At 40.0% G+C, this 16,885-nt stretch overlaps 1 protein-coding gene across 1 annotated transcript; it reads right to left on the bottom strand.

Moving 5' to 3' along the window:
- On the bottom strand, positions 336–1,460 carry LOC8055799 (protein ODORANT1). Its single transcript, XM_002460144.2, has 2 exons — positions 1,213–1,460; positions 336–1,115 (listed from the first exon to the last, which is right to left on the bottom strand). The coding sequence occupies exons 1-2, from the start codon at positions 1,343–1,345 to the stop codon at positions 385–387; spliced, it is 864 nt and encodes a 287-aa protein (XP_002460189.1). The 5' UTR covers positions 1,346–1,460; the 3' UTR covers positions 336–384.

The following is a 16,885-nucleotide window of genomic DNA, read 5'->3' as shown; positions in this document are numbered from 1 at the left end:
CCGACCGATGGTCTATTACTTTTCCCATCTCTTTTACTATTCCTAATAGATGATGTTTAGAGACTCCTATGTACATCGTGATTCATGAATGAAATACTATCTGATCTATGAATATTATGCGTTATGAATTCTATCATATATATGTCACACAACCACTTCATTTTTTTGATTTAAAATTCTGTCTCTGTGTGTGTGTGTGTTTGACTCTGTATGTAATCGTTCCCAAAAAAAGACTCTGTATGTAATCGCGCATTAATAGGAAAATGCAGCGGTGGTAAACGTGCAAAATCTGCTGTTATTTTCTACTAGGAACATGACACTGATCCGTGTATGTACGCTTGTGTGGATTAATATACTATTTAGCTGCAAAGAATGACCAAATCATCAGAACGTTTCCTGGTGATCAAACAAGGCGATCCTCTGGTAGACGAAGGGGTCCTCAAACTCCCACGGCGTCCGCGCCGTAACCACGTCCTCTAGCTGCCAAATCGGCTCCGGCCAGTCCATCATCGGCAGCCAATCAGGACACTCGCCGTCGACGCTGCTGCTGCTGCTGCCACCACTCAATGCTGCCGCCGAGGCGGAGTAGGACGAGGAGGAGGAAGAAGACTCGGGCGAGTAAACCGTGCCGACGCAGGCCGCGGCCTGTGCACCGACCACGTCGTCGCCTGGCAACACGATGTCCATGTCGTCCAGGAGGAGCGCCATGGGCACCTCGTCGGTGCAGGACGCATCGTGTCCTGCCGTGATCGCCGTGACGATCTCCTCCTCCTCCTCCTCTTCCGGCGATCCACCGGTGTCCTTCTCCTCCTGCTCCTGCCGAGTCAGAGGAGGAGGAGGTGGAGGAGAAGCGGGCTGATGGAGGGGCTTGTGGGTGACGGGGTCGATGCCCATCTTCCTGAGCTTCTTCTTGATGTGCGTGTTCCAGTGGTTCTTGATCTCGTTGTCCGTCCTCCCCGGCAGCTGCGACGCGATCTTGGACCACCGGTTCCCCAGCTGCTCGTGCAGGTCGATCACCGTCCTCTCCTCCTCCGACGACAGCAGGCCGCGCTTGACGTCCGGCCGGAGGTAGTTGGTCCACCGCAGCCTGCAGCTCTTCCCGCACCGCAGCAGTCCTGTTCTCCATTATTCAGAGAGCACAAGCACACGAGTAAGCTCATCATCATGGCGTCTTGCTGTGCAGCAGCCAAATACTGGCCGTTGATGACGCACCGGCGAGCTTGGGCACGGCGCGCCAGCAGCAGTGGCCGTTGGTGAGGAGGAAGGTGACGAGCTTCTGGTCCTCCTCCACCGTCCACGGGCCCCTCTTCAGCCCCACCTTAGCGCAGCACGGTTGCCTCCCCATTGTTGGTTGTAAGAAACTCCTCTCGCTCGCAAATAAATAAAGAAAAGCACGCAACCAGCTAGCAAAAAATTAACCGTTGGGACTTGCAAGCGAGCTAGCTCTGCAATTTCACAGTGGAGACGCCATTGCCACACCTTCCTTTATAAAGGACAATGGAGGACGAGAGGAGAGGTAAGACGACGAGGCAGTCGTCCACCAGGACGGTATCACGGCCGGGACATACTGAGACTGGAGTGTGGGACCTGGCGCCGGTGCTACCACTTGGACGGGCTGCTCTGCAATTGCCAACCCTTGGCCCTTTCTACTATTTGAACCCAATTTTTATTATTTTGGTTCGTTGAACGAGGGAAAATTGGAATAGTCCATCATAATCAATGTTTTGATTTCCATGCTGACTATTTTTGCAGTAATATTCTAGTCGTAATATATATCTGCTTGTTATTAAGATTTGCATGAAAGGGAAACATGATACTAGTATAAAGAAATGCTTCCATGCAACTTCAACACAAATCCATACAAAGTGTAAACACTATAGCTTTACTTGTTACTACTCTCCCCGTTTCTAAACTCGTCAAGAATAATAGGGTTTCACTTCAACCGGCGGAACTAAGCTCGTCACTCCACATATTTTTTTTCGGACAATGAACTTGTGCTTCACAGACACCGGCGCTCAAACCCACAACCTCAGCCTTCACGCGTTCATCTCCTAACCACTCCACCGTAGACCACTTATTGTGTCCATTTCAGATATTCGTACTCCCTATTTATGTTTATCTAGATTTGAAATAAGCATTTAGATTTTAGAACCCTAGCTAAATAGATTCAAATAAAAAGGTTGTCAACTATAAAGTTTAATAACTTTTCTAGTTTTGGTCGTTTCTCCATCCAAATTCATTTGAAGAATTTAAATTTTAAATATGAGAAAATTCAAACGTAATGTTCCTTGGGTAGATGATTTCAAATAAAAATGTCATCAAATACAAAGTTGCATAACATTTCGAGATCTACAAGTTTTATTTTTGTTATTTCTCTATATGAGGTCATTTGAAAAATTTGAATTTCAAATATGATAATTCAAACGTATTTTTCATTGGATAGATGATTTCAAATGAAACAATTATTAACTAGAGTTGCATGATTTATTGAGATCTATAACTTTTGTTTTGATCTCTCCTCCATCTGAGATTGTTCCCTATCACTAAACGCTCACTTGTGACTATAGAGTCTATGGATTCCTTGGTACGAACTCTGTACAGTCTTGTGAATCAAAATATTTCGGTATCAAAATGAGTTCAAACAAAATAATTGTGAACTACAAAGTTTCATAACTTATCAAAGATTTAGAACTTTTGTTTTGGTTGTTTTTTCATCTGAGATTATTTCCTACCACTACACAGTACACTTATGACTATAGAGCACATGAATCTCTTTGATATGAACTCTATAAAAATCTTGTGATGGATATTTTGGCATCAAAACAATCTGAAATAAAAAAAAATGAAACTACAAAGTTGTACGTAGATCTTGTTAAATACTGCAACTTTGGTATAAAGTTCGTTTTCATCAATTGGTATAAAGTTCGTCTTCATCGTACAACATATGAGAAAGTTACACAATTTTCTTGCAGTCTATCATTGCTAGGTTCACTGCCATTTAAGCCAAAAACCGGCAGTGGTAGAAACCGACAGTGATGACCAAATATGACTGTTGGTTCAAGCCACGAACCAGCGGTGATGGTCCAACAACCACTATCACTGTTTTAGAATTTTTAGGATAAATAAATTCATGCATGCTCAACAAAAATTATCCATGTAACTCTCCCTTGAATGCCAAGTTAGCTGTTATTAGTAATGCACTTTGACATGCATGTGCATCTTACAAATTATGCGTAAATTATTTTCCACTTTCAGGCAATGCTTTAAAAATCTACCATTTAGATTTATTTCCTACTTACCTATTTTACACTTTTTGCGGAGGTATATCAGGGGTATGCAAAATGTTGGTTCCCTAAGACGTCATGCATTAAGCCTGTTAGTTATATTCTAGGTTCATCATGTGCAATCTTATCCCATCTCATCTACCAAACCACAAGCAGCCAATTGTGATATTGCTAATGAATGTAAATGTATAGGGATATTCGCAACAGCCAACTAACTGAAATTATCAATTCAGAGGTTCGTAGCCGCAGTCTTCTCAACCTCTTTGGACAAGATCTTGGTAGGTTGGAACGTTGACTGATGTCATACAAAGATTACAGGGGTTGACAAAACTGCACTCTTGTTGCCAGGACACGAAGCTTCTTACAAGAGAACAAAATAGTGACAAGAACATTGTTCTACTGTGTTCATAGCAAAAACTAATGTTCAGATACGTGTGCTTCCCCAATGAGAGTGGAATGTTATTTTGTCAACAAATACGGTGCTCGTAGTGATACGCATGGCTTGATTCAGAGAGGCCAATTTCTTATGCCATAATTCTGACTACACGATATATGAGCTACCAACCAATCAAACAGCAAGCGTCAATGCAGGACTTCATTAACAAGTTAGTCGGAGGATCAGCTCCTCCATTGACTGATGACTTTTAGAGCAAAGTCATGCTTGCATATGATTTCCTGTTCAGTATGTGCATGTCTTCGTTGGTATAAATCATTTTATAATTTTTCCTCATTATCCCCATCTCAAAAGCCCCTCCTTGTATCTACCAAACCATTTGTCATCCAGCTCAACCACAAAAGTCTCAACGCTGAACTTCAATAAGTCGTTTAACTTGGAACCTTCAGAAAGAGTGCATATAAATTATTCCTAGTATAATTAAGCACGTTGCAGAATACAAATGTCCTCGATAAGTCGATAAACACACAAGACTAGTATGTGCACCTTAGCTGTCATTGGCTGCAGCTCAGTGTCATCTCGGACTCACTATTTTTAGAACAATAAAAATATTGCAGCATGTGGGTTTTGACATATAATAAACGGTGGCATAAAAACAAGGACCACTGAAACCCTCTCCAGTTTACAGGTAATCATGGTACAATTAGGAGTATGGTTAGCATTTGACATGTGCATTTAGGAAATCCCTTGAGCCATCATTCGACGACTCTTTCACACAAAGAAAGTGATGGGGATGATGCAAAGATTGTGCTCCCCACAAAGTAAGTAACCATGCAAGAACGAAGGCAACCCTTTGATATTACCTCAACAATCACAGCTGCTTTTGCTGATTTCACCCTTCCAGCTCAAAGACAACAACACGTCTATCATATATGGAAACATTATTTATTAACCAGAGGATTACCAAGTCGCGACTGTGTGTTATTGGGTATTATATATAATTACAGAGAGAGAACTATCTCAGTGAAAAAAGGGTGAGCTTACAACAACATGGTTGGTCATGGACAGGGATGCCTAATCTCAAGTGTGGATGTTTTTCTTTCTGATGAACTGCAGTGAAAGGTGGAACTCTGAACTGCAATATTTTTTTGTATCTGAATTCAGAAGTACACTACACTTCACTAAATGCATCATGCATGTCAGAGACAAGGAGATTGGACGTTTGGAAGTTGGAACAACCCTATTCTTGCCTTGGAATCCACTGATGCATCGTTTGTCGATGTTCTCCTTTTGCGTTCAGTTCTGGCTATCAACCATGGTTTCCTTTACTTCTTCTTCTTCTTCTTCTTCTTCTTCTTCTTCTTCTTCTTCTTCTTCTTCTTCTTCTTCTTCTTTTGACAAGAGGTTTCCTTTACTTCTTTGTCCAGCCAGTTCCGATCAACCAGCTCTGCAAAGTCTCTTTCATCACACCTCTTAAGATTGTGCTTCCTATGTAACATCTCGATCAGCAAAAGCTTGATTCGGCTCTGATCGTTGGACCAGGGGATGGGATAAGAAGTTTTTTTTTCTGTTCAGATTATGCTATCTTTGGTCTCAGGCTGCCTTTCTCTCTTTCAAATGTCAAACTGGCAGGAGGTTTGCCAGATTTTTTTATATTAATACAGAAGAGAGTCCAGGCCTTGGACCAAAAGACGGAAGACAAAAAAAAAAGGAGAATTGCCTTTCACACGGATTACAGATGATTCTAGCAAAATTAGTTTTTCAAAAATCAGTGAAGAATACCCGTCAGATTCATCTGCTCAGTCATTGCCCAATAATGTCTGTACCAGTCGTCTCGACTGGTATAATCTGAAGTTTCTGAACTACTTGTGCAATAAAGGCCTTGTTTAGTTCCCAAAAAAAATTGCAAAATTTTTTGGATTCCCCGTCACATTGAATCTTGCGGCACATGCATGGAACATTAAATATAGATAAAAGAAATAACTAATTGTACAGTTTATCTGTAACTTACGAGACAAATCTTTTGAGCCTAGTTAGTCCATAATTAGATAATACTTGTTAAATACAAACGAAAATGCTATAGTGTCTATTTTGTAAAAAAAAATTGGAATTAAACAAGGCAAAAATAGAACTGAATTTTTGGTATGATAACAATGGCATACGGTCATCATGTTCACATTTGGGAGTGGAGAGGCACTGGATTCTAATGGTCAGCAACTTGATGCCTTGAAGTCCACAAAGTCTGCATATATAGCCGGTGTTTAGTTCAAAAAAAAGTGTCACATCAGATATGTCGGGAGGGGTTTTTGGATACTAATAAAAAACAAATTACATAGCTCATCTAGAAAGTTTTTGGATATACTATAGCACATGTGTAACTATAGCAATTAGTGTCTAATCATAAACTAATTAAGCTCTAAACATTCGTCTCTAAACATTCGATGGGATAGGGTGAAAAGATTTTGGGTGGGAACTAAACAAGGCCGAAGTAGCCAAGCCATGCAAGAACGAAGGCAACCCTTTGACATTGCCTTAACAATCACAGCTCCTTTTGCTGATTTCACTCTGCCAGCTCAAAGACACCACATCATATATGAAAAATTATTTACTAACCAGAGGATTACCAAGTCACGGGCCGTGTGTTATTGGGTATTATATATAATTACAGCGAGAGAACTATCTTAGTGAAAAAAGGGTGCGCTTACAACAACATGGTTGGTCATGGACAGGGATGCTTAATCTCAAGTGTGGGTCTTTTTCTTTCTGATGAACTGCAGTGAAAGGTGGAACTCTGAACTGCAATATTTTTTTGTTTCTGAATTCAGAAGTACACTACACTTTACTACATGCATGGCAGAGACAAGGAGATTGGACGTTTGGAAGTTGGAACAACCCTATTCTTGCCTTGGAATCCACTGATGCATCGTTTCTTGATGTTCTCCATTTGTGCCTTCAGTTCTGATCATCAACCATGGTTTCCTTTAATTTTGTGTCCAATCAGTTCCGATAACCACTGCTCCAACTGGAGACAATAGTTCCCTGCAAAGTCTATCTTTCATCACACCTCTTAAGATTGTGCTTTCCTATGTAACATCTCGATCAGCAAAAGTTTGATTCGTCTCTGATCATTGGACCAGGGGCCAGAAGTTTTTTTTTTCCTGTTCAGATTATGCTATCTTTGGTCGCAGGCTGCCGTTCTTTCTTTCAAATGTCAAACTAGCAGGAGGTTTGCCAGATTTATATTAATACAGAAGAGAGTCCAGGCCTAGGCCCCAAAGAGGTAAGAGAAAAAAAAGGGAGAATTACCTTTCGCACGGATTACAAATGATTCTAACAAAATTAGTTTTTCAAAAATCAGTGAAGAATACCCGTCAGAGTCATCTGCTCAGTCATTGCCCAATAATGTCTACACCAGCCGTCTCAACTGGTATAATCTGAAGTTCTGAACTACTTGTGCAATAAAATGGAACTGAATTTTTGGTATGATAACACTGGCATACTGTCATCATGTTCACATTTGGGAGTGGAGAGGCACTGGATTCTCATGGTCAGCAACTTGATGCCTTGAAGTCCACAAAGTCTGCATAAATTGTGCCCCAAGAGGTCAACATGACTACTCACAACTCCTCAAAAAAGCATGACTACTCACAGCTACCAACTCTACAGTAACCAATCTCACAAAACCTAATACTGCAGCGTCACTGAGGACCTCATTTGTACCCCCCAAAAAAAACACCAGCAGATCTCTTCAGATAACCTGCTTCCAGACTAACAGCAAACTCTAAATATTGCAGCCATACACGTTGCCTGGAGTCCTGAACTGTGGGTTAGGTTCTTAAACATGGATGTCTCTCACAGCGTGGCCTGTTCAGAGCCTCAGAGGACGTCTCACTTTCACATTTAGCAGTACAGAGGAACCGCTTCTGCGCTAGGTCAGCGTATCTTTGTCTTCCTGAATTCCTGAAATGTTATCCAAATATCTAACGGGTGTTAAGCAGGTACACCAAACCTTCCTATTATATTTGAAAAATTTTGTAGCTCAAGTCAAAGTCGCTAGACCTAATCACCTGAGGAGAAACAAGTGAAACATTCAAAGAGTTGAAATCCTTGATCGTTGAATCAACTGTTTGAAGAAGAAATCAACACATATAATTTGTAACTTGCTTTCCTACTGGTCAACATCTAGCACTCAGTCCCATTCCCTTAGTGACAGCTGTTTCCAATCATCATCATCCGCATTTTGTGTTTTCTACTTTTCTTTAGGAATCGGGTGTAATAAACTCGCAAGTAAACCTACAACATGTGTAAGCCCACAAACTTGATACCAGCAAGCGTCAATTGAAGCGACTAACGTTACTGATCGACCATCCACTTTGCTGCGGGCTCCCCTAAGCTAAACACCCACAATGCACACCACAGACCACACAGACATTAGAATTTACAACGAACACTTGTGCTACGTGACTACTTGAGCAGCATAACCTCGCTCGCATGCTAACAGAAGCAACCCACTGCCTGACAACATTCTGAAATTTGGAAAGCACATCGTTCTTTTTTCTTTATTTCGAATTGAAAACACATCAGTGATTCAGAGAAGCCAATTTCATGCCATAATTCAGACCTTGTACTTGCCTTGGAACCTACCAGCCATAATTTTCTCTGAACTGAAGGTTTTTGTTCGCAACAAAGGACCTATTTAGATCCATTAGCACTAACTAGCTATTTTTTAACGGTGGACTATTCGGATCCACCTGCTAATAGATGATTAGATAGTGAGTTAAGGTACATATGAACTATTAGCACATATTAGCAACTCTAAACCTACTAGCTAACAGCCCTCTACACTGCTGCATGATCGGGCATTAGCACCGGTCGGGAAGGGCCTATTGCCCCGGTTCCCGAGCCGGTGCTGCCCTTCCGGGACTAAAGGCCCACCCTTTAGTCTCGGTTCGGGCAACCGGGGCTAAAGGCCCCCCCTTTAACACACGTTACAGGACCCTTTAACACCGGTTGGTGTTACCAACCGGTGTTAAAGGGTTTCTTTTTCTTTTTTTTTTGGTTCACTTCTTCGGTTCTGTTTATTGTTTATATATAATATATAATAATAGGTTTTTCAATACATGTTTTGCTGATACAATAATATATTTATATTACACGCATATTAAGCATATATAAATGAAAATTATAGGCTTAGCTTAATAATTAAGCTTTGCCTATAATAAAATGAATAGACCACATCAAAAATTAAATAGATATGTAAAAAGTGCTAATATATATATATATAGTTTTATATGTACAAAATTCGTAACACATATATACATAGAGTTTTTTCTCCCAATGTCTACAAACGATACAAATGATCATCGTTGTTTGGAATAAGAGTTTCGTTGCCGTTGAAGTGAAACTCGCCGTTTGGATTGATCACTTGGTCGCGGAGAAATCCTGCTATCGACTCTTGGATAGCTTTGATTCGGTCTTGTTGTAGGACCTTTTCCCTCAGCCATTCCGTCTTTAATTTGAAATAAATAAAAAAGGTATTAGTTATCTAAGTTATTCAATATAATTCAGGAGATAATGAAAAGAGACATGTAACGTACTCTGAGCGTCTCTGTGGGTGTTTGATTGACTTGTGCCATCATGAATTTGCACACGTAATATGCACATAGATTGTTCCCCCCTTCTTGTCTTAAACACCACTGTACGATATATATATAAAAATATTCACGACCACGACAATAAGAAGGCTAAAAGTTAGCGAAAGTTTGTTAGCTAGTAGAACTTACTTGTGGATGTATTATGTTAAGCGGCGCTTTACATCCACTGAGATGTTCACGGTCAATGAATCTTTCCCAAACCCTATACACAGCCATTGTATATCGTGAACTAATAATTACAGAGTCATATTATGATATTTTTGTAGCTGAGATCGACATTACGTACCTTTGAATAATGTTTACCATTTGTTGATAATTTTCTTGTGGTTTTCTCATTGAGTCAAAGATTATCAACCGGTTCTTGGGAATTTCAATGACCATGAGTATCCAGTAAAAGCTGTTTACACACACATATATATATAGTCAGTCCTCTAATGTAAAATAAAATATGCATACACTTAATAACTATATAACTCACTCGAAGTTGAAGGGGAAGAGTATTTTTTGTTTTTCTTTTTGGTTCACAAAGAACCTCATAAGATTGGTGCAGACTTCTGTCTCATGATCTGCTGTCCACACTGCCTGCGGAGCCTTGAAAACAATATAAGGGTCAACGAACCCAATACTATTGTCATTTTTCATTCTGAGCTCTCTCATTTGGTGCCTGCATATATACATACAAATCCTAAGTGTGTAAGGATTATATACATGTAATTAAAGAAGTTAGAAGTATAATAAAAAGAAAAAAATACTTACAGACAAAAGCAGCTGACAAGAGATTTGTCAAGAGCGTCGAGGTGGCATAATTGGTGCAATTCTTCGAACTGCACGTATATGAGGTCATCCCCACGGAAGTAGTGATGTTGTCTAATACGAACAGAAATCCAATTATCTCCCCTTTTAGACGCCTCAATGCACCATTTGTTTATTGCAAACATTTGTGTGCCGAGCTCGTGTAAACGCTTAGGGTCGAATAGACTCCTGCCCGGTTCATATCTTGCCCTCCATTGATCAACTACCTCGGCTTTTTCAAATGTTTGGCATCCAAGAATGGCGGCAATTTCTTCCATATTTAAACCGCTCTGTCCAAAGTAACGCTCAAGCGAGTCTAGCTCAGACAACGCTAAGGATTTCTTTGGCATCAAGTCTTCATTTGAGCCGTATTGATTTGGCACAATCAAAGGGGGCACCGGTTTTGATACTTCTCCGAGCTGTGGGACCCCCTTTCCTACTCTCTTCTTAGTAGGCTGTGAAGACTTGACTAGAGACCGCTCATAGTCCGAAAGTGCTGGCTTTTTCTGAGCTTCGCGTTGCTTCTTTTGATGGTCCGCCACCTTCTGCCTCAGTTCCGATGGCTTCACATAAAAGTACGGCTTTTCTGGGTTAAGCCCTTTTTTCCTATCCTCCTTTATTTTATCAAAAAATTATTGGACCTCAGCTTTAGATGTAGCAATTACCTCCTCTTCACTCTTTTCGTAAGGTAATTTTTCTGGCGTCTTAGCTCTCTTTGCTGAGGCAACCTTCTTTGGAGGTGGGACCGATGACTTCGGTCCTTCTTGGGCGGACCGCTTCTTACTACCTCGCTTTGGAGGCGAGGGGACCGACCGTGCACTCTTTGGAGAGGGCGGTGCAGGCGGTGGAGGGGGTGGGGCCGATCTTTTTGGCGTTGGAGAACGCGGTGGAGGAGTTGGAGAACGCGGTGGAGGAGTTGGAGACCTCGGTGGAGGAGGTGGAGACCGTGGTGGAGGCGGTGGCGGGGTCGGTGTGGCCGCCGCAGGTGTTGGAGGAGATCCAGCATTGTCACCGCCCGCAGCACTATGATGCGCTGGGGAGAGAATTGAACTTAGGTTGGAGGAGTCCCTGCAAAGAAAACAATTACAAGTTTTGTGAGTAAACTTTTTTTAAATTTCAATACATAATAAATAATATAAGAAGTAAAATCACACACAAACCTATGCTGAGGAATAATTATGAAGCGCTTGCGCCAACAAATAAATGTCTTCTCAGCTTCACCTAAGGTCTTCTCTCCATCTCCCCCTTCTATGTCTAGTGGCACATTGCCACAACCTTTCTCAACCCTATCAACCGAGACGCTAGCATATCCACCAGGTACTGGTCGATTATGGATTCTTGGAGTGCCCGTTCGGTCGATAGGGTTGACAACAGCGATAGCCACCTTTTTGGTGGCATTCCCATCTGGTACATGCAGCTCACAGGTAGTAAAAGCCTCTGTGACATCATCCACGGGGAAGTGTAGCTTCGTGTCATCCTGAATGGTTGGTACTTCCGTGGATGCGCAGCTGCTTTTCAACTGGCCTGGGGGGGCTAACATTGACCTCAGGCTGTGATGTACCTTGCCCTTTCGTCATTTGACTAAGTGCTGCTTGCACTTGCCTTTGAATCTCTGCCTGCATCCATTCTTCACGAGCTTTCTCGCGCTCTTGTGACTGCAGAACAAAAGCTTCCAGGCGGCGGATCCGCTCTGCCTCCTCATCCTTCTTTCTCTGGCGGCTTCTGTAGGTATCTTGATCGGCTTGGAATGATTGCAGCCACGGAACTGCCCCATAGCCTCTCGTACGCCCACCGTGCTCAGGATTTTCAAGCGCATAGGTGAGTTCATCCTTCTCCCTGTTAGGCCTGAACTCACCAGACTGAACCGCCTCTCGTGCACGGACTAGTCTCTCTGCTGCTCTAGAGATTTCTTGGCCCCAAACTAGAGCCCCGGTGTCTGGGTCCACGCTTCCCCCATGACCGTAGAACCAATGCTTGGAGCGCTCGCTCCAATTCTTTGCTATTGTCTCGGGTGTGACCCCCCTAGCAAGCATCTCCTGTTCCATTCGGTCCCACTTGGGAACAGCACTCTTATAACCACCTGATCCCATATGATGGTGGTATGCCTTTTTACTGGCATTCTCTTTTTTTCTATTGGCTCGTTCCTCGCCCTCTTCTGATGTTTTGTACTGCACAAAGTCATCCCAGAAGGCCCTCAGCTTTACATATTGCTTGAGGTTGAAATCTGGAGTCTCGTTTTTCTTGACATATTTATTGTACAAAGACTTCTTCCAATTCTGGAAGAGTACTGCCATCTTCTTCATAGTCCAGTCATAAATTCGCACCTTCAACTCTTCATCGTTGGTGTCGAAGGTGAAAACGTCTGTGACGGCTTTCCAAACTAACTCCTTGTCACGATCAGAGACAAAACTGATCTCAGGAGCACCTCGCTTCTCTCTCCATTCACGACAACTGATCGGTATTTGATCTCTCACAAGATATCCACAGTGACTAACATATTTATTTGCATGCTCACCAAGTAGTCTGCCTGTAGCTATCTCAAACTCAGAGATTACATAGCGGCCCTCCAACGGCTTCTTTGGCCCTCGTGGAGGTACGCTTCTCCCCGTAGAGGTCGATCCAGAAGGCTACACGTACATATAGAAATAAAAATACTAAATTAATAACCAAGTAATAAGTCTAAAACCTAATGTAAGAGATGCATTATTTATATATGTTTACATTTACATACCTCGCCAGTATTTTCTTCTTGTTGCACGACAAGTTGTTGCTCAGGGGCATTGCCCTCTTGTTGCTCAGGGGCATTGCCCTCTTGTTGCTCAGTAGGATTGCCTTGCATGATGTCGTGGTAATCAACGAAGTACTGACTACCGTCGTCGATTATATTTTGAATGGCAGCTTCCATATAATCAGGATCATCACGAGGACGGTCAGCCATTTCTATGTCTGCAACCATACATATATATATATTCTATATAAGATAAGAAATACACTAATACTACTACAAATGAAAGTGTTGGAGTGCTCTAAAAATAATACTAGGATCTTTTAAGCCAAGTAATACATTAGAATAAAAAACAATACTAGAATAATACATACATACAAAAAATATTACATATATATGTGTGTGTATATGTACAAAAAATAATATACATACATACAAAAAATAATACATATATAAAAAAATAGAACATACATACATACTATATATATACTAGAATAATATATTAAAAAAATAATACATACATACATACAAACAATTATAATTCATACATACAAACTATATATATGTGTGTATATGTACAAAAAATAATATACATACATACAAAAAATATTACAAGAATAATACAAGAATAATAGTACAAACAATAATATATACAAAACACTACAAAATAAAATATAATACAAGAATAATACAAGAATAATAGTACAAACAATAATATATACAACACACTAGAAAATAAAATATGATACAAGAATAATACAAGAATAATATACTTCAAATATATACTAAAAATACTACAAGAATATATATTACAAGAATACTACAAAAATAATGAAAGTGTTGGAGTGCTCTAAAAAATAATACTAGAATATTAAGCCTAGTAATACACTAGAATAATACAAGAATAAAACAAGAATAAAATAATAATACAAGAATAATACAAGAATAATATACTACAAATATATACTAAAAAATAATACTACAAATAATATACTAAAAAAATAATACTACAAAATAATACAAGAATAATATTAATATATTACAAATATATACTAGCATAATATAATTTATAACAGGTCAACACTACACTTATACTAATGTACTAAAAACTATTACTAGAATAAAATACTAACATCATGCATTATTTTTTAGTGTGTATATATATATACTTAATATATATACTAGCTAGCATTCATTAATTATTATTTTTGTGTACAAATATATAGAAATCACTAAAATTGCAAAGTGATTGACATATAATTCATAACATTTATTTATTTTATATATATAAACTGCAGTGGAGTATTTATTATATATATATATATATATGGTTTTGGATTATACATATGTGTGCAGTGGACGCGCGCGGGGCCGGGCGTGGAGATCGAGGCGTAGATGGCGGCGCTGGTGGAGATGGTGGTCGCGGCGGCGGCGCTGGTGGCCGGAGCTGGCCGCGGCGGCGCTGGAGACGGCGGCGCTGGAGATCGGCGAGGTCGCGCGCGGGCAGATGAACGGGCGGCGGCGCTGGATACGATGAACTCGACGAAGACGAAGACGAACTGCTCAGATCCAGGACGCCCATGACTTAAATAGAGGCGGACCCTTTAGCACCGGTTCCCACTATGGGCCGGTGCTAAAGGCCCATTTTTTTAGTTTAGGGTTTTTCAATTGTTTTATATATACAGTTTATATTATAAATTGTATAGTAAATTAAATATTTTGCATAATATTTTTTAAATAGTGACATATATTGTAATTTGTTTTAATGTACACATGAAAAATTTTAAACTTAAATATCTTATTGTATTTTTATAATTTGCAATGATTTTGTAAGAAATGTTTAGTATTTAGTTAATGCAAAAATATATTATTCCAATAAATTTACAAAAACTATATCCAATGAAGTGGAAATTTATTTTCACATCATATTGACGTAAAACTTTTTATTTTTGTTATTTATTACTAGGAATGCTAGTTGGGTATAATTTTCATCAAATAAAAAATCATATAAAAATATATATCTTGATGAACACACCCTTTGACCGAACCCTAGATTGTCCCAAATGGAAAAGTCATGAATACAAAGTTTGCTACACTCATCAAGTTCTACATTTTGTCTAATGGTCAACTTTTCATTTGGAAAAGTTTGAACCACTGAATTTTGAATTTTCATAGAACTCATAGCCACGCAGCGGTTTCGGAACCCTACATGGTCTCGAATGGAAAAGTCATGAATACCAATATTGTTCCACTCATCAAAATCTACATTTCATATATAGACTATTTTTGTATTTGACAAAGTTTTGGGAAGGTGTAGTTGAAAATCCACAATTGACACATATAGTTTCATATAGTTTGTGTGAGATTCAAGAATTGGTGGGTATTGTTAACTTAGATTTTCTCAAATGGAAAAGTTGTGTATATAAAAAGTTTAGATATTGAAGATATCTAACAACTTGGTATTCAAAATATTTTCATTTGAAGTAATTTAGTTTGTCATTTGACCAAGTTTGACCAAGTTTGACCAAAACCCGTCTTGGATTTTATAGAAATATAATTAGGATTGGCTCAAAATTATCCAAATGGAAAAATGGACAATATATAAAATATAGATTTTGATGATCTCTAACAACTTTGTATTCAAACTTTTTTCATTTCAAGTCATCAAATGGGCTATTTGACCAAGTTTGACCAAAGTCAAAGCATTGGTTTTTACAAACACACCCTTTGACCGAACCCTAGATTGTCCCAAATGGAAAAGTCATGAATACAAAGTTTGCTACACTCATCAAGTTCTACATTTTGTCTAATGGTCAACTTTTCATTTGGAAAAGTTTGAACCACTGAATTTTGAATTTTCATAGAACTCATAGCCACGCAGCGGTTTCGGAACCCTACATGGTCTCGAATGGAAAAGTCATGAATACCAATATTGTTCCACTCATCAAAATCTACATTTCATATATAGACCATTTTTGCATTTGACAAAGTTTTGGGAAGGTGTAGTTGAAAATCCACAATTGACGTACGTGTGGAGGTAGAATTCCTCTTAAAACGACCGGCAGCAATTGCGTCATTAGAACGTGACAGTCATGGGACTTCAAGTTCAGGAATTTCTTCTCTGGCACATTAATTATTCCCTTGATATTGGAGGAGAATCCAGATGGGACCTTGATGCTGCTAAGACATTCAAACATGCTTTCCTTCTCTTCTTTGCTCAGAGTGTAGCTAGCAGGGCTTAAGTAATGACGTCCATCATCTGTCTTTTCTGGATGCAGGTTGTCTCGTTCTTTCATGCGCTGCAAGTCTTGTCGTGCTTCAAGTGAATCCTTAGACTTCCCGTAGACACCCATGAATCCGAGCAAGTTCACACAAAGATTCTTTGTCAGGTGCATCACGTCGATCGCGTTGCGGACCTCTAGGACATTCCAGTAAGGTAGCTCCCAAAATATGGATTTCTTCTTCCACATGGGTACGTGTCCCTTAGCATCCTTGGGAATAGGTTCGCTGCCTTGTCCCTTTCCAAATACCACTTTTATATCCTTGACCATTTCGAGTACATCATCCCCGGTTCGATTGAGAGCTTTGGTCCGGTGGTCTGCCTTGCCTTTAAAATGCTTGCCTTTCTTTCGTACTGGGTGGTTCACAGGAAGAAACCGACGGTGGCCAAGGTACATGACCTTTCGACATTTTTTTCAAAAATACACAGTCAAGGTCTTCATAACAATGTGTGCATGCATTATATCCCTTGTTTGACTGGCCTGAAAGATTACTCAGAGCTGGCCAATCATTGATTGTTACAAACAGCAATGCTCGCAGGTCAAAGTGCTCTTGTTTGTACTCATCCCACACGCGAACTCCTGGTTTGCTCCATAAAAGTTGAAGTTCCTCAACTAATGGCCTAAGGTAGACATCTATGTCATTGCCAGGTTGCTTCGGTCCTTGGATAAGCACCGGCATCATAATAAACTTCCGCTTCATGCATAGCCATGGAGGAAGGTTGTAGATACATAGAGTAACTGGCCAAGTGCTGTGA

This window comes from Sorghum bicolor, chromosome 2 (assembly GCF_000003195.3).
Source record: "Sorghum bicolor cultivar BTx623 chromosome 2, Sorghum_bicolor_NCBIv3, whole genome shotgun sequence".
Classification (NCBI taxonomy): Eukaryota; Viridiplantae; Streptophyta; class Magnoliopsida; order Poales; family Poaceae; genus Sorghum; species Sorghum bicolor.
Note: the sequence above shows the minus strand (reverse complement) of the source record. Positions and strands in the feature narration are given on the sequence as shown.

Coding starts and splice junctions, on each gene's coding strand:
- LOC8055799 (XM_002460144.2), bottom strand. CDS start 1,345: ATGGGGAGGCAACCGTGCTGCGCTAAGGTGGGGCTGAAGAGGGGCCCG. Junction 1,116..1,212: donor CGCCGTGCCCAAGCTCGCCG/GTGCGTCATCAA, acceptor AATGGAGAACAG/GACTGCTGCGGTGCGGGAAG.